Below are 17,517 nucleotides of genomic sequence, written 5' to 3'. Positions count from 1 at the left end.
TGCTGCTGCTGAAACACACCTGTATCTCACGCAGACACAGATATAACTCATTCAGCATCACTGACAGGCACCTCTTACTCTTGTTCTATCTTTTCCCTCCAGGGCTGCTTGGCACTCATTTCAACTAGATTTCACTTACGAGAAGAGGAGGTTATATGCTGTGACTTGCACGGCAAGCTGGAAGGCCAGCCACTCCTGGCCACAGAGAAGAGGGTAAGGGCTTGTCCCCAGTCTTGATCTTCCTTTAAGAAGCCCTGTCTTTCCCCAGCTCCCAAACCCACAGCAGGATCAAAAGTCACTAGGTGCCCTCTCCTCAAGATTCTCCTTCCCATGTCACTGCTCTGGCCCTGGCTAGAGACTTAGGGACTCTTACCTCTTCTCTCTTCACTAAGAGTCACAGGGAAAACCTCAGCAGGCAGCTCATAACATGCCCAAATGAAAAGCATCTCTCCCAGCATGGGGTAAGGGCATGGCCGGGCTGGGGCTCAGGGGCTTGGGCTGGGTCTGAGAGCTGGGGAGGGGGTGAGCAGTCAGGCCTTGTCTGTAGAGCTGGAGACATGGCAATGCTGGGCTGGCCACCCCCCTGGGCCTTCCCCAAGTGCCCACTGAATGACTCACCTTGGCACAGATACAATGGCCAGGGGTGGGCACAGAGCCTGCTCCCAGCTGCACCTCAGCCCCCCTCAGATGTTTTCCGAGAAGCTCTTTGAACAGGGGGCTTGGGCTGTACCCCGCCTAACAGCCTGGCATCTTCGGGTAAAAACAGCACATCCCCCTGGGGGCTGCCCTTGCTGTGTGGCGCCCTCACTGGCGGTGGAGAACAAGGCTCCATTCAGCAAGTGTCCGGGAAAAAGGATCAGAGGCCCAGGCATGGGCAGTGGGCAGAGTGAGGTCAGGGAGAAGAAGGCTGCCCACTTCTCAGAGGTCCAAGGACACAGATGGGTGGGGGTCCGGGCAGGGTGCCAACCCTGCAAGATGACAGTATAAGGGGTAGAGAGATTTGAAGACCCAAGGGACAACAGGTTCCAGGTTCCAGGTTCTCAGTTTAGACCCAGTGGCTCCTGGGTTCCCAAACCCACCCATCCCAGAGGCCTTTCCCATCTTCTCAGCCTGTTATGTGGGAACTCGAAAGAGATAAATCTCCAGTGAGAGTGAGTTGAGGGGTGGCCAGGGAAACAGGGTATTGCAGGAACAAAGATGGGAATAGGGACAGCCAGCTCATTCATAACTGCTTTGTGGAGTTGTCAAGGCGCGGGCTCTGGGATGGGGTGCAGGGACACTGGGCAAGGGAGGGTGAGACTGAGGCAGGGGCTTAAGAGTGGCCCAAGGAGAGAGCCAGAGAGTGCAGTGCCTGCTTCCTCTTGCCCTCTCAGGACCCCCAAGTTCCTTCCATTATCCCCCCTCTGCTAGAGAGAGGCCTCAATTGACCCTCCAAAGGGCTGGTGTCCAATTCTAGCCAACAGTCTCAGAACTCCAGGGAATGGGGAGAAAGCAAGAATGTGGGCTGCCTGTGTTCAGAGGGGAGGTCTCCAGCAATCTGTTGGAAACGGGGCCCAGCAGGAATCTGTAACATACACTGTTCCTTGAAACTATGGAACAGGTTTGTATTTGTCAAATTGCCAGCACCTAGCAGGCACTAGAAGGAGTGCTGAGTGAGGGAAGGCCTGGGTTATAGGATCTAAGAGTTAGAAGGTCAGAGGTCAACTGGTCCAGCCCTTTTTTGACCCACCTTCCTAGAGAGGGTCTCTTGCCCAGTGATCAGGCCCCAGGCCCAACATCTGGCCCAGGCACCGCCCATCAGTACCTCTGTTTGGGCCCAGGAGGCCCTGCCTCTGGTGGGGTGAGGAGCTCTCCCCACGGCTGGGATGCAGCCCAGCCCCACCCCCTCAGGCTATGCCAGAGAGTGCTGCCAGGGGCAGTCTGAGCAGTGCCAGGCCAGCCCACTCCTCCATAAAGCTCTCACGTCCCAGGAGCCAGCAGAGCCAGACCAGGATGGAGAGGAGACGGGCCACCTCAGCTATGGCTGCGCGCCGCTCCTATATCTCCTCGGAGACGGTGGTGAGAGGCCTGACTCCCAGTGGCCGCCACCTGGGTCCTGGAACCCGCCTCTCCCTGGGTCGGATGCCACCCCCACTGCCAGCCCGGGTGGACTTCTCCCTGGCCGGGGCACTCAACGCCGGCTTCAAGGAGACGCGGGCCAGTGAGCGGGCCGAGATGATGGAGCTCAATGACCGCTTTGCCAGCTACATTGAGAAGGTGCGCTTCCTGGAGCAGCAGAACAAGGCGCTGGCTGCTGAGCTGAACCAGCTGCGTGCCAAGGAGCCCACCAAGCTGGCTGACATCTACCAGGCTGAGCTTCGGGAGCTGCGCCTGCAACTTGATCAACTCACCGCCAGCAACGCCCGGCTGGAGGCTGAGAGAGACAATCTGGCACGGGACCTGGGCACCCTGAGGCAGAAGTGAGGAGAGGGCCAGGGGAGAGGGGCCTCGTGAGCAGGGAGGACTGAGCCCCTGAGAGGAAGTGCCTGCAGGCCTGCAGGGTCTGGGAAGGGAGGGGCCTCTGTCTCCCTGTTCCCTGGTTTCTGCTCCTCTGGGAGGGACTGGAAGAAGCCCAGAGCCTCAGGGATCTTATTCCCAAAGACCTTCAGCACCTCCACACTGGGGAGCCCTGTGCGGTAGTCAGGGACCCCAGCCGGCAGGGCCTGTGCCTTTCATTCACTGTGGGGCATTGTGACTGTGGGCGGGGAACTCACCGACTCTGAGCCTGCGTCTGTCTAAAGGAGGAATTGAAAGGGAAGGTTGGTTTGCACGAGGAGGATGGAGCTCTGGGGTAGAGGGAGTGAGGGAAAGAGCAGGAAGGCCTGGCTTCAGAACACAGGTGACTGCCTGTCACCAGCTCGTGATCCGAGTCAAGGCACTCAGCATGCACAGCTGTGAAGCGGAGATCTTAATAAAATCCATTTCCAAAGGCCAGAGGAAATCCCAGGGGCTTGGTGCTCTGCTGAGCTGGCCCAGCTTGCATTTGTGCCCTCGAGTGCAGGAGGATGTGCGTGTTTGTGCGTGCAGCAGTGAGTGCACGTTTGGTGGAAGCGCCTGTGTGAACAGGAGCAGGTGCAGCAACCCTGATAAGGCCCCTTAGTAATGAGTTGAAACAAAGGCCCTTCTCTGCTCACTCTTCTCACTCTTACACTCTGTGTAAGACCCCTCTGCCCCTCACTCCTCCTGCCACTCCGCTCGTCACGGGGGGTCTGTCTGGCAGCCACCTCCAGGGCCAGGGGTCCAAGAGTCCTCAGAAGAGCCTTGACCCAGGAATGTGTCCCCCTACCCCAGGCTCCAGGATGAAACCACCCTGAGGCTGGAGGCTGAGAACAACCTAGCTGCCTATCGACAGGTCAGGAGGGTGGAGGGATGGGGCACAGGAGGGGGGAAAGGGTTGATGGCAGCCCACCCAAGCACAGCCCCAAGCCCAACCCTCCCGAGCAATGCGCTACTTTTCCAGCTCCAGAAGGGGGGATCAGACAAAGCTAGAGAGTGGGGAAGAGTCTGGAGTCACAGCAGCCCTTTGTCTCCTCCCTATTCCAGGAAGCAGATGAAGCCACCCTGGCCCGCCTGGACCTGGAGAGAAAGACTGAGTCTCTGGAGGAGGAAATCCAGTTCTTGAGGAAGATTCATGAGGAGGTAATGCTGGAGCAGAGGGAAGAAAGGACAACACAGAGATGAAACAGAGAGAGAGAGAGACAGAGAGATTTAATACAGGAAGAGAAAGACATGCCCAGAGAGACTGAGGGAGACAGATAGAGACAGACATGAGAACATCAACAGCCCCTGGTAAAATGCACACAGATACACACTCCACTTACTGAGAATTACAAGGGCCTGTTGCCTCATTTTTCCTTCACCACAGCTTTGTGAGATAGGAACCCTTCCCGTATTACCTTTTTCACAGAGAAGGACACTGAAGCTCCGAGGTTAAAAAACGTGCTAAGGTCACACAGGCAGTCTCTCTGACTCCACTCTCTCTGCCATCTCTCTCCATTTAAGTGAGAACCATTCATAACAAAAAAAGATCCCTCTGAGCTCTGAGCTCAGATCATAGATTCAGCATCCATGACCCTACGGACCCTGGGGACCCACAGGCACACCTACTCCCCACAGGGACTCAGTCACTCTCCCATGAGGACCCAGGCACACTTTCAGTGCTCCTGCCTGCCCAGGCCTGGGAGGAGGACAGTGAGGCCCCCAAATAGCCCATGCCTCCCCTAACCTGGACTAGTCTCGCCATGCACTGGGACTGTCCCATTTCTCTTAGCCAACGTCTGAATCCGAGGGGCTGGCAGAAGAGGACTTCATGCTGTGGGGAACCCCCAGTTGCAGCCTGGGCCCCTGAGCCCTGCTATCCCTTCTCTTACCCGGGCCAGGAGGTGCGGGAGCTCCAGGAGCAGCTGGCTCGGCAGCAGGTCCATGTGGAGCTGGATGTGGCCAAGCCGGACCTCACAGCAGCCCTGAGAGAGATCCGCACACAGTATGAGGCAGTGGCATCCAGCAACATGCACGAGGCGGAGGAGTGGTACCGGTCCAAGGTAACCCTGACTGTGGACCAGCCAGCCTCCTCCAGGCAGCCCTCCTGGCTCCATGCAAGAGAATTGGGGAAGGAGGGTAGAGGAAGCTGGGAGAGGATCCTCTCTGGTGACTGACCTTCACCAGAGAAGTGAGGTGACTTGCCCAGGGTCACATAGGTACCATTAAGTACTTATTATTATTTCTCTTCATAATAAATAGGAGTAATATTTGTTACTATAACTAGTTGCTACTAAACACTGTTGTATGCCAGGCCCTCTGCTTTGAATGGATTATCTTACTATGAAGTAGGGACTGTTCTTTGACAGGTGAGAGAACTGAAGTCCAGAGAGGTTAACTAATTTGCCCAAAGTCACACAGCTTCTAAGGGTTAACATGAGATTTCCAGCCCCCTCCATTTCACTTGGGAGCCTGCATTCTTGATGCCCCTGCCATCTGTGTCCTGGGTTGTTAATCATCTCCTGCAGGCCAGACACTGCCCAGGCTACAGAGGTCTGTCTGAGCAGGGAAATGTACTGTGCACCACATATGGTGTCTGTAGAGAACACTGCAGGGCAGAGTCTATATGCAAGGTGGGGATCAGGGAAGGTACCGTAGAAGGAAGGGCATTTGGCCTAAGCAGGGTCGGCAGGTTATGGACATGAAGAGAAGAGGAAAGGGGCATTCTGAGCGCAGGACAGAGCCTGTGTAGAGGCCTGGAGGCAGGAAAGCACAAGAGGTGGGGGCCCAGAAATGGTCGCCCAGGGCACCGAGCTGAGCAGTGTGAGTGGCAGAGGCCAGTGATGGTTCTGAGCAGACTGAGGCCGATGGGAGCCATGAGGAATTCACTGCAAGCTGGGGGAGGGAGGGCTATTAGCACCCAGGTATCTGCTCATCAGAATCCACTGTCTACAGTGGGGGAGGACAGAGTTCAGTCCCTAGATGGAGCTGCCAGTGCAGATTTTGGATTCTGTGGCAAACACTGCTCATTCATTCATTCCCTGACCATGCACTGTGCTCCGGGCTAGAGATGGCTTCTGTGTCTCCTGTCCATGGGTCACAGCTGCTGGGAATAATCTCACCCAGGACCAATGACCTAGGGTGACCTGGACAATGTGGGGGTCCTGCCCACCTCCCTGATTTCCCAGCGACCATGCTTCCCACGGGCCCACACAGCAGCCCACGTGCAGTTGCAGCCTGCACCTTGCATAGGACCCTTTCCCCATCTAGTTTGCAGACCTGACAGATGCCGCTGCCCGCAACGCAGAGCTGCTCCGCCAGGCCAAGCACGAGGCCAACGACTACCGGCGCCAGCTGCAGGCCTTGACCTGCGACCTGGAGTCCTTGCGTGGCAAGGTGAGCGCGGGCAGGGCCAGAGGTGGGTAGATAAGAGCAGGGAGTTGAGACTGGGCAGCCAAGACTGGGGAGCCGAGGAAGGCCCCTGCCACCCTAGGGGATGCTGGGGACCAGGACGGGTGGGGGGGGCCCTCAAAGCCCTCCGGAGTGGGTCCGGTCCCAGGGCTAGGCAGCATGACAAGGCCTCGAGGGACTGGCTGGCACCACCCACAGAACGAGTCCCTGGAGAGGCAGATGAGGGAGCAGGAGGAACGCCATGCTCGGGAGGCAGCCAGTTACCAGGAGGCGCTGGCCCAGCTGGAGGACGAGGGGCAAAGCCTCAAGGACGAGATGGCCCGCCACCTGCAGGAGTATCAGGACCTGCTCAACATCAAGCTGGCCCTGGACATTGAGATTGCCACTTACAGGAAGCTGCTGGAGGGCGAGGAGAACCGGTGAGCCCTGATCACAGCCCTAGGGAACCTGCCCTGCTGTGCTTCTGGCTTCAGGGACAGTCTTATTCAGCCTGGTGTCCAGCCCCCCTCCTACCCCAGTACCCAGCACAGTGCTGGCCTAACTCCCAGTAGGTATTCAATGTTTGATGAATGAATGAATGGATTCAATTCAACCCATGCTGATTAGGTCCTAGGGCAAGGACTTGGGTCACCCCCTAAACTAAAAGGCTCCCCCCACCCCCACACCCTCCAAACAAAGACTGGACCGCATTTCCCCATACCTATCTTTTCTGCTTCTTCGGAACTTTCTTTGCCACTCTTCCCTCCCTTCTGCCATCTTCCAAGCCCCCACTCGCCATCAAATGGAGCTGTTCACAGATGACACCCAAGCCCCTTGCGGACTCTTGGAGCTCCAGGGAACATGACGGCTGCTGGGGAAAGCTAAGAAATGCAGCTGTCATGATAACCCTGGACGAGGACCTGACCTGGGATGTCCTTAGGCCGCCTGGTCACTCCTCTCCTTCTGCTATCTTTCAGCGTCACCATTCCTGTGCAGACCTTCTCCAACCTGCAGATCCGAGGTCAGTAAAGCAGGGCCATGGGACCAGAGTATTGGATTCCTGCCTCCTCCCCCAGGCCCGTGGGCTGCAGCCCTGGCCTAGGGCTGAGGACCTGGGCAAGGGGTCCAGGGCTCTCCTTGAGGGCTTTCATGGTTCACCGCAGAATTTCCAGCCAGAATACACCATCCCAGGGCATTCCGCGTGGGGCTGGTAGCCTCTCTTTGTCCTGCTCTGCCCTGTGTCCCGCCCCCCATCCCTGCACCCCGTTTCACCACAGACCTGGGTTAGGGTCTCAATCTCTGTCCTGTCCGCAGATCCCTGAGCAAGCTCTGCCCATCTGAGTGTTTTATGTTTTGTTTTGTTTTTTCAAATTGCTTGTCACTACAGGGGGCAAAGGCACCAACGAAGGGGAAGGCAACAAGGTCACAAGATATCTCAAAAGCCTCACAGTACAAGTTATACCAATTCAGGCTCACCACATTGTAAATGGAGCCCCGCCGGTTCTTGGTTAGCTTCCTGCCTCAGAGATGGTGCTTTTCTCGCTTGGCAGGGAAGGAGCCTCCCCAAGCCCGTTTCCCCACCTTCTTGGGCTCCCTCCTCCCAGGTTTTCCGACAGGGCCAGGCTGTGTCATCTTCCCAGAAACCTTAGTGCCCAGTCCAGGCCCTGGCACAAAGCAAATGTAGGTTAAACTAGCAGGGGTGGCCAGTGTTCAAGGTGATGCGCCCTTCGGTGCTCGGATGAGACGCTCTGGGGCTTCTGAGCCAACGCCAGCCTCTGCCTCACCTCTTTGCCATCGCTGGGAGGACCCCTAGGGTCTCCCTCTGCTGGGTGGCCAGGCTCTCTGCTCGATTCGTCTGGCCCTGAGGCTCCCTTGCTCAGCTCGGTGCTGATTCAGCCCAGAGGATTATTTCCCCCTGGATTGCACTCTCGTAGTGAATAAAGTTTTATGTTCCCTGCTCTTAATTTTAAATATTAGTGAGTGTGGTATGTTATAGTTTTCTCTCTGAGGGAGAGAAAAACTAAATTACTTCTTACTTGTAGGTGGCCTTCAAATGATTCTCAGCTATGGAAAAATCTTCTAAGCTAGAAATTTAGGAACACTAGATATGTACGTCCCAGGGCTTGGTTCAGCACCTGGCTAACCAGGTGGACCAGCTAGAGGTAGCACTGCCAGTAAAGGGTCATTAGGGCCCAGAGAAGTGTCAGAAAGAAGTAGGAAAGGGGAAGGGGGACAGGAAAGGACCTACATGTATTGAGCACTAACGCGTGTCCGTCACTTAACATACATTATTTCAATTAACTGACTCCTCATTTCCACCTAGAGAAGTGGGCACCATCATCCCCTTTAGCAGATGAGGAAACTGAGGCTGGGAGAAGTAAATTAACTTGCCCACAGTTGTGTGGCTGGTTAGTGGCCGAGCTGGGACTTAAGGTCTGGCCTGCCTGATTTCAAAGCCCATGTGCTCCTTCCTCTGCTCAGTGCTGTGTTGTCAGAAAGCCAGGTTCCGGGAGAGGGCTTGCACAGGGGCTAAAATGCAGCCAGGCCAGGAGAGCGAGCAGGGCAGTGGACAGAGCGGCTAGGACTTGCCCAACACACTGGGGACTTGGGGAGGTGGTTGCCAGCCCCGTTGGAAGAGCCTAGGCCCTCCCTGCCTGGTTGGGTACTTTCGTACTCATGACTGGGGTGTAACAGGAAGTCTGGGTGGGAGAGGATGTGCAGTGCCTTGAGAGCCTACGGGAAGCCGCCTCTCTCCTCACACCCACAGAAACTAGCCTGGACACCAAGTCCGTGTCGGAAGGCCATCTCAGGAGAAACATCGTGGTGAAGAGCGTGGAGACGCGAGATGGAGAGGTGAGGAGAGCAGACCTGACATTCCGGCCCCATCAGGCGCTGGCTGCCTCTAGGAATCCTGGAAGCCAGGCTCTGGAAGAAAGCCTAGACTGGCACATAGAGCGTTCTTGATAACTCACAAGAGCTCCCCAGGGAAGGAACCTGGACATAATTCAATGCTCCAGCCCCTCCACTGGCAGTTCTAAGGGGAACCTGGGCGCCTAGGCCACTGGCCGAGGTCCTGACTCAGGCATTCTCCCTTTCTCACCCTGACTCAGGGGGCCCTCGTGCCAGGACTGGGAGAGAAAAAGAAAATTAAAGTTAGCAGTTTTCACTCCCAACTTTGTTTCCAGCTTGGTTCAAGAAACCTGCCAGAGGAATGGGAAAGGGAATTTGGCATAACCCCTCCACCCTTCCCCCCGCCCCATCACACCAGCAGCAGTTACCTGCTAATATTACATCATCAGCTCACCACGGGCCTGACGTGGTGCTAAGTGATTTTACAGGTGTGACCTCATTTCCCCCTCGGACTGCTGCGTGAGGGAGCTGTGGTTACTCTCATAGAAAAGAAAGACCCAGGAAGGCTGGGGACCTGCCGAAGGTCACAGAGCCTAGCAATGGTGGACCTGGGGTCTGTGTGAACTCCTAATCATGGCACTGTGCACCTTCTCTGTCCCCTACAGGTCATTAAGGAGTCCAAGGACGTGGTGCACAAGGACGTGGTGTGAGGCGGGACCCACGTCGTGGCCCCTGCCCCACAGCAGGAAGGGCCTGCAGCAGGAAACAGGATAGGTGCCCCTCGTCTGATAGCTCATTTCCCCATCTCCGTTTCTATGCCAGCTTGCTGCCCTAGGTTCCATTAGCATTAGGCCTGCCAGACAGCACCCACCCTACTCCCAGTGACTTCAACTAACAGGGCACTCACCCCAAAAGGGGCAGCCTGGAGGGTCATGGCCAGCAGCTTGAGTTAGAATTGGGAGGAAGGAGAGAAGTTGGGCAGGGCCTGGGACCTAATAAATCACGCTGCGTAGCCAAATCCCTGTTGTCATGGCAACTGTTGCCAGAGTTAGAGGTCTCCGAGCTATCTGGGAAGTAGTAGGCTTTTGCGTTTCCTCAGGCGGCTGGAGGAAAACGCATCTGAGACAGGAAGGGAAAGTCCCTGCAGGCAAAGTAGCCCTGACCAGAAGCTCATTCTTCTAGATGGACCCTGGCCAGTCTGAGTGTAGGCGGGGACGTCCTGCTACCGGAGTTGTCAGCAGACAGAATTCCTGGCCTGCCCAGATTCCAGAAGGGCCTCTGAGTGATGATTCAAGGGTCTCAGCCCCACTGAGCTGCCACGTGGGCATGCTGTGGGCAAGTGGGGGCTCGATTCCCAGCACTTAGGGGATCTTAGTGTAAGTGGAGAGGGAAATGGTGCTGGGAGGGAGTAGAGCGGCTACCTGGCCCCTCGGTGTCAGTACAGAGAGGTCAAGCCCAGGAGGACCCCCCCTCATATACGCTGGTGGGGGGCAGGTAGAGATGGTGGAGGAGGCAGTGGGATGATGCTATGTATCAGAGCTGGGGGTGTGGATGACCAGTGACACTTGGCCTCTGGGTCGTGGGACTCAAGGAAGTGACTCGTCCTTTGAAGATACTGAAACAGGAGAAAAAGTGGCTGCTGTCCACAGGAGTAGTGTACACTTTGCCCCAGTTCTAAAGGCTCCTTCCTCGCGTGTAATTCCTGTCCACTCAGGCCTCCAAGCCCATGCAGGTGCTGCCTCTCGACTCCAGCAAATACTGCTGGGTGAAGCCACCACAATATAGCTGACCCTTTCTTCCCCACCATGACCTGCTGTTTTTCCCTAAGCCCAGGGCCCCTTTTATTCAAATACAAACTGTATCCCGGTATTTTAGGTAGCACCCTATTTTACAGTTTGGGAAATTGAGGCATAACAGAGTGAAGACCTTGGTTTGCAGCGCTGAAGCCTGGAGGCTTTCACCCAGAGCATCTGCTTTGCTTTCCATGGGAAGACTTGGGGTGGGGGGCGTACAGGATTATCTGTGCCCAGATATGGGGCTGAGAGGAACCACTCCAGGGCCCCCCTCTTCCCTCTAAGTCCAAAGGGAGGGAGACTTTCCAAGACTTGGTGCCCTTTCCGCGATTCCCTCCTGCCACCCACAGCTGCTAACTTTCGGGGTACCACTGCTGCCTTTAGTCACTGAGGTAAATAAAGCCAACTGCTGTGGCCTCCCCCAGAGTGGACTCTATCTCTCCAGGAGAGGCTGGGGCTGGGAAGACGGGGCAGCAAGTACCCTTGGATGAGACCCAACTTGCTTCTTATCACTGATCATCTCGGGAGCCCAAACTCCCACAGCAGCAGCCACGTGACAAATCCCACCTCCAGCCCTGCTCTCCCACAGCAGCCTGGTCCCCCCACCCCACCCCACTGCAGCCTTTGCTCCAGCCCCTCTTCTAACGCCCCCAGCCTGGGTGCAATCTCTCGGGAAAGCTCTGAATCTGACCTCTACTTTCCTCACCCATTTCCCCTGTTCTACTCTTTACTTTTGTTCCCAAACCCGCCGTTTCTACTGGCCAGTCCCAGGACAAAGCTGGGGAGGAAGGTAGAGGGAACACATATGAACCCCACCCTATTTTATTCTTTCTTCCTTTCCCTGCTACCCCCAATTCAACCAGCACCCACTTGGCAATCCTCGAAGGCAAGAAAATAAAGCACACTTCAAACACTGTTCAACACCAAAGAGGCCATTTGATAAAAATTAGGTTCCTTTCTTCCTTCTTTAATCTGATGGGAAGTCAGAAGACGTGTCTCCCTCCCTCCTGGCCTCAGTCCCTGACCTCCCACCTGCCTCAGGCTTCCCCACTTCCCAGGTTAGGTCCCGGATGTGCCCATGAAAATGGGGAGCAGGTTGTAACTAACGAATCGATCCACATCCTCTTACCACACGTCCCAGTCCAGGACACCCAGCCAGAGGCAGCTAGTATCATTGAACAAACACGTTTGAGCTCAATTGGTCTTCAGAGCTGGGGAAGAGAGAGCCTAGGGGGAGAAGTTGGGACAACAGCGAAATAAGTAACAGCAGCAACGACAGAGGTGAATGGTGACAAAGACGGCCGTGATGAGCAGGTACCCTAGCAGGGTGAGCTCCACGGCAGAGCGAGTCTCGGGGTCTGAGAAGGAGACCTTGTAGCGCCCTCGAGATGTCACAGCCAGTCGGAAACCAGCGACGCGCACCCCCTGCCGCCAGCAGTAGTAGATGCCGCGGTCGTCTAGCTGGGTGAAGCGGATGTGGAGGTGATTGCCAGGGTCGATGAAAACCCTCATGGACCTGTTGATGCCCTTCAGGTACTGTGTGCGGTAGAGGTACTGGTGGTCCTTGTCCCAGGCCACAGCATGCTCTGGCCGGGCCCCGGGGCAGGAGATGATGAGTCCGTGGCCCAGCCTCTGCTGGTGGAACTGAATGGGCACCTGGGGCACCCAGGGCCGGCTGCCCACTTTGGATATGTAGTTGAAGATGGCCATCACACCCTCCCGGGTCATCGTCGTCTTTTTGCAGGGCACCATGCAGCTCTGAACCAGCAGCTCGGGTGGGTGGCCCCTGGCCTTGGCCCGAAGCTTTCTTGGCACAGCCTGTGAACCACAGGACACCACGTCCGGCAGTGTCTTGCGGTAGCGTGGGGAGAGGTCTGGGCTCTGCAGGTAGCAGAGGCCAATGCGCCACTGCTCCCCGCGCACCCCACAACGGTCACAGGGGGTCCACTCCCAGAAGGTGGTGAAGACGTGGAGGCTCGCATAGTAGTCGTCAGCAAAGGGATCCTGGCCCTGGTCCTTGAAGGTGGCCACCATTCCCTCACTGCTCTGGATGTCCACGTCGTAGGCGTAGAAGTAGTCCCCCTTGCGGGTGCCACAGAAATACAAGCCTGAGTCCTCGGGCTGGGCCCGGAAAACCAATAGGCTGAACATGCGAATGCTGAAGCGGACCAGCATGTCACTGCCCACCCGGACCTGGGCTGCCTCGGTCAGCAGGCGCCCGTCAAAATCCGTCAGCACCTTGGTGTGGCTGCTACCGAGATGCTTTTGATAGTACCAGACTACCGCAGACACCTCCTCAGGCTTGCAGTGGCAGGGCAGCTCGAAGCTCATGTCGGCCAGATAGGCCGCATTGTCGAACATCAGGAAAGCGGGGCAAGGGGTCCTCTGAAAAATATTCTCCTTCTCCACGATTTCAAAGGCCTGGAGACTCCCCCACGCCCATAGGAGCACAGTGGTATGGGCCAGGTTCATGCGTGCAGGAGGGAAGGGTCGGAGGGGGTAGGGCAAAACCAAGGCACTCAAGGCGTATGGGGGCTTCTAGAAATGACTGCCAGACGAGGCATCTATATTAAGAAAAGATTAAGCCGCCAAGAAAAGCAACCATCTGCAGGGGAAGTGGCCAAAGGCAAGGCAACTGATTCCCAGCTGATGTACAAGATGCCCTTCTAATGTGACAGATGTGATCTCACGGGAAAACCATTCTAGAACCTGGCCTTCTCTCTCCTTTCTAGAACACTGACACTCACCCAAGAATGGGTCAGGAGAAATTGGAATGAGAAGCAGGGCCCAGGGGCTAGACGGAAATCTCTGCCTCCCTGCTCCAGGACCTGCCCTGCCTGCCTGGTAGGAAGGTTTTCCCTTTGGGTAATCCCATAGTTGAAGGAAACCCACCCACCTGCCCATCTGGCCATCTGAAGAAGCCTGGGAGACTGGCCAGACCTAAATTGATGGCTTGGGGCTTTTCCAGGCTCAACCTGCACAGGAACTCAACCCCTGGGAAAAAAATACTGCGCCTCAGATGAGATAGCATTTGACCATGACCATTTGTCGATTAAATGTCCATTCATTGGTTTTAGGTTATCAACAATCTTGTTAAGAGCTATGGAGGTCAGTATTTCTTTATCATGGAAGATTAATGATTTTGCTTTTTCGTTTTTTGGGTGGAGGCTGTAACTGGTATGACCAGCATTTGGTTGGGCACATGCCCCTCTCTCAGGGCTATGGGCCACGGGCTTGGGCCCACAGGGGCCAAAGCTCTTTTAATTTCTTGGGCCCTTGACCATCCTGTGGACATACACAGTTCAGAGTATCGAGCCACCAAGGGGCTGCAGAAGAAGGAAAGATTGAATTCCGGCTTTTACTCTGAAAATTCCAAGTTGAAAAGGGAATTAGGTGTGGGTTTCTTACTACAGTCCCGCAGAGCCCCAAGGCAACAATCAAAAAATGCCTCCAGCGACCACTGGGGACCTCTGAAGGTAACTGGTCCTATCAATCCACCTGGTACAGCCCTAGCAGCTCCTGCAGGAGCCTCTCCTCCTCCTGCAGGAGCCTCTCCTCCTCCTGGAGCCCACCAGGCTGCTCCAGACCCCGCTCCTCCGGGCTGAGCCCCTCCTTCACGGGCCTAGGGGCGGCCATGGCTTGCAGCTTTTGAAACAAGCCTCTGCAGCTCTGTCTCTCCAACTGGCTCATCAGGCTCAGGTTCAAGGTGAAACGCCCGGTACCGGCCAGGCTGTGCAGGATCCCTAGCACCAATGACCGGTCAGCCAGCCTCACATGATCAGCCAGCACCACCAGCAGCTCCCCTAAAAGTCCAAACCCCACATCTGTCTGGAAGAGGTGTCCCAGCTTGGGAGCCCCGAGCTGTAGCAGGGCCTGGTAGCGCTCTGGCCCACTCCGCAAGTATCGCCGCCAATCACGGTAGAACTCTGCTGAGGTCTCAGGCTGCAGGAGTGTTTTCTCCTAGGTCACAAAAGAAGGAAAGGGAATTCAGAGCTCTTCCAGCTGTTCTGAGACAGTAAGAACGAGGGAAGCCTGTGGGTTTTCACCTTAGCTCTGGTACTGCTCTCTGAGCACTGGGAAGGCTATGGTCGCTGGGGGACTCATTCTCAGATGAGGGAAACTAGTGGTGGAACAGGGAGAGAGGGTCCCAAAAAACCCAGGCCATGATTTGAGATTCTTAGTTGTACCAGGATTTTCTTACTGATAAATGTGAGAGTAAGTCAGGTTTACTCTGAGCAGGGCCGAGGGGATGACTGAAAAACCTCAAGGTGAGTGTTAAGGATCTGACAGGCTGGGTTGCCCTCCCAGTACTGCCACAGGGTCATTATACTATATACCATATAACCTGGAGCAACCCAAATCTGATCTGTGCATGCAAGTCAAAGGACTGCCTGGAGGGGACCTACCTGGCCTGGCCACCTTCCTGACTTGTTCTACCCAATGCAGCTCAACCCCACCATCTGCTGGGTGCTTTTCTTTCTGGGATTGGAGGCAGAAACCTGCCTCTGTTGGTTTAACATGAGAAATAAGGAAAAGGTACGTGTTGTAAGATGATAGGACTGGAGGTTTAGGGCAGAGAATTCTGCTGGGCCTCACCTACCTGAGAGATGTCAGTGGTTTCATCCAGGGAGGTCCTTCCCTGAGTAGTGTGACAGTTCCAAGGCACGGTCCTCTTTCCTCCTATCTTATCCTTCCGTTCCAGTGGCTTCAGATGTGATGCAAGGACAATACCCCTGTGGACAAAGGACAGAGATTAGGGGATGGACCTGATGGTGTCTGTGGGTGTGCGGCGGCTGGACTTTGCACGATATCGGCTGAATCTGTTGGCAGGCCAGCACGACAATAACAACAACAGCAACAATAGTTGACAGCTTTTAAGCACTCCCCATGTGCCAAACATCGTGCTCAAACATCTTACATATAATAACGCATTTAATCATAATAATGGTTACTCTCTTTTACAGATGAGGCATAAAGGCGCAGAGAGGTTACATAACTTGCACAAGATCACACAGGTAGCAGAGGGTAGAGCCAGGACAGAGCTCAGAATTGTCTGGCACCAAAGTACGTGCCCTTATCCACTAAAGTCCACCCTAACAGGAGGGTCTGAAAAATGGCATTAAGCCAACCTGAACTCTTCATAGGAAGCCACCCTCTGTTCCACTGCCCGTAACTTGGCAGCATTCTCCCGTTTGTACTTCTCATCAGCAGAGAGTGCAGCCTGCAGCTCTTTTTCCAAAGCCTTGAAGTCGATGATGTCATTCCTTTCCATGGCCTGTGCCTGGGAAGGCAAAGAGAATGGACATCAGTGGAGGATCAATAAGAGGGGGAAGAGTGTGCATCTGGATTCTTGGCCAGGCCCCAAAATGACCAAAAACCACTCTGGATATCTTGTCACTTATGTTGGGGGGTGTTACAAAAATCTGATTCTCTAGTGAGCAGAGCTGACTTCACAGTGAGAATTTACTTAAGACTTGTTGTCACTCAAAATAGAATAGAGTCCTGACTTTCAATTTGGAGCCCCATGTTAATTTTGTCCTCTGCCTCTAAAAATATTTTATTATTGGTGCTTCAGCTGAGGAAGCATTTGGATCTCAACATTCAGTCCCTTCACTCTTCCACATGGTCTCACTCTACAGCAATTAGGAAAGAAGACCTCGCACAAAAGCAGAACTATTGTTAGCTACTCTTGAGCCCAGGGATAAAATTTCATCCATAATTAAATGTCTTTAATGGGGAAGGATATTTTTCACCCAAGCCAGATGCAAGGATTGAGCAGGAAAACAAGTAGAAGTGGCAGGGGAAGGGGCTGAATGATCCCTGTCCCCAAATCTTTCCATCCAGCCCAGGGCTGGATCACAGGACCCTAGATATTTGGACGACCTCTTGAGTTCTATCACTGTACTTCTGCAGTCTCCGCGTATCTGAGGCTGATTGACCCGGCGTATAGGGAGATCAGCTAAATGGGTTCTAGTCTTGGCTCTGGCGTTTACTTGCTGTGAGACCCCTTTGAACCTCAGACTCCTGGTGCATTGAGCTAGATTTTGTGGTGGAGTCATCAACGGCCTTAGGACAAGGAACCGGGAGGGCTTCAACCAACCCCACAGTCCTCGCGTTCCACCTCAACGTGGCTAAGCTGAACACCAAGAAGGGGGCTGGGCTGGCCAGGAACTGAACTCAAGTGTCCGGCTCCTGTCCAGTTCTGAGCCCTACCCAGTCATTGAATAAATAGAACAACTAAGTCTACCGCCCCTCTGACCTTCACCCCAGCAGCCCTGGCTTTGGTTCCCTTGCTTTCTTTGGGGATCCCCAGATACGCCGGGAACAAGGTAGCTGCCTACCATACGCAGCAGCTGTGGTTGCCCAGCAACCGCTCCAACAGTCTACCCACGTGATCGACCTGAAGGCCCCCGTTCAGGATGGCCCCGAGGCGCCTGATCAGATTCAAGCCTCCTCAAGCCTCATTCAATTTGGAAAAGCTCACGCCTTGGTTTGAGGATCCACAAGTCCACCTTGCCAGTTCCTGTGTCCGCGGTCGGCGTTCCTCCGAGCTGGTCCTCAGGCAGAGGGCTGTCCTCCGCGGCAGGAACGCGACCGCGGCGTCTTCGGGGTCCTTCCGGACAGCGGGCTCCGGCGGCGCGGCCGTGTGAGGCGGAAGCGCGGGCTCCAGCGGCCTACCGGGAGCTGCTGGCTGAGCAGGCGGAGGTGAGCTGGCGTGGGTCAGCGGCGTGGGGAGGCTGCTCCGGGTGGGATGGGCAATTAGATAATGTCAGAGCTGCAGGAGACGTTAGATGCTATCTGCCCCGTTCACTTTGCAGATCGGTCCGTTGAGGCGTGGAGCGGGAGAGGGAATGAGAGACACCTTCTCCCCAACACACACACTCGCAGATCCCGAGGTTCCCTGCGTGTAGTCCATCCGTAAAATCCCGTACCTGGGCAGGGGTCGTTCTCGCTGTTCAGCCCCCCT

General features: G+C 55.3%; 3 protein-coding genes across 5 annotated transcripts in view; 1 reads left to right on the top strand and 2 right to left on the bottom strand.

Moving 5' to 3' along the window:
- Nucleotides 1-11,498: 11,498 nt before the first annotated feature.
- Nucleotides 11,499-17,022, bottom strand: DNAAF19 (dynein axonemal assembly factor 19; the record flags this gene model as incomplete). Of its 3 annotated transcripts, none has more annotated exons than XM_081028401.1 (4): nt 16,892-17,022; nt 15,680-15,831; nt 15,151-15,283; nt 11,499-14,510 (listed from the first exon to the last, which is right to left on the bottom strand). In XM_081028401.1, the coding sequence occupies exons 1-4, from the start codon at nt 16,892-16,894 to the stop codon at nt 14,040-14,042; spliced, it is 759 nt and encodes a 252-aa protein (XP_080884527.1). In that variant the 5' UTR covers nt 16,895-17,022. The 3 variants fall into 3 exon arrangements, with proteins under 3 accessions (XP_080884527.1, XP_080884528.1, XP_080884529.1); XM_081028402.1 differs by lacking the exon at nt 16,892-17,022 and adding an exon at nt 16,810-16,886 and having other exon boundaries at nt 14,040-14,510; XM_081028403.1 differs by lacking the exon at nt 16,892-17,022 and adding an exon at nt 16,798-16,877 and having other exon boundaries at nt 14,040-14,510.
- On the bottom strand, nt 11,778-13,022 carry FAM187A (family with sequence similarity 187 member A; the record flags this gene model as incomplete). The annotated part of the gene is made up of 1 exon (XM_081028400.1): nt 11,778-13,022. One exon carries the CDS (start codon nt 13,020-13,022, stop codon nt 11,778-11,780), a length of 1,245 nt encoding a protein of 414 aa, XP_080884526.1.
- Nucleotides 16,983-17,517, top strand: part of EFTUD2 (elongation factor Tu GTP binding domain containing 2) — a 33,487-nt gene continuing 32,952 nt past the window's right edge. Inside the window, exon 1 of the mRNA XM_081028398.1 lies at nt 16,983-17,255. The gene's annotated coding sequence lies outside the window, so the exon portion shown is untranslated. The remainder of the gene's footprint in view (nt 17,256-17,517) is intronic.

This window comes from Rhinolophus hipposideros (assembly GCF_964194185.1).
Source record: "Rhinolophus hipposideros genome assembly, chromosome: 20".
Classification (NCBI taxonomy): Eukaryota; Metazoa; Chordata; class Mammalia; order Chiroptera; family Rhinolophidae; genus Rhinolophus; species Rhinolophus hipposideros.
The sequence above is the reverse complement of the archived record's forward strand: the minus strand, read 5'-3'. Positions and strand labels throughout refer to the sequence as shown.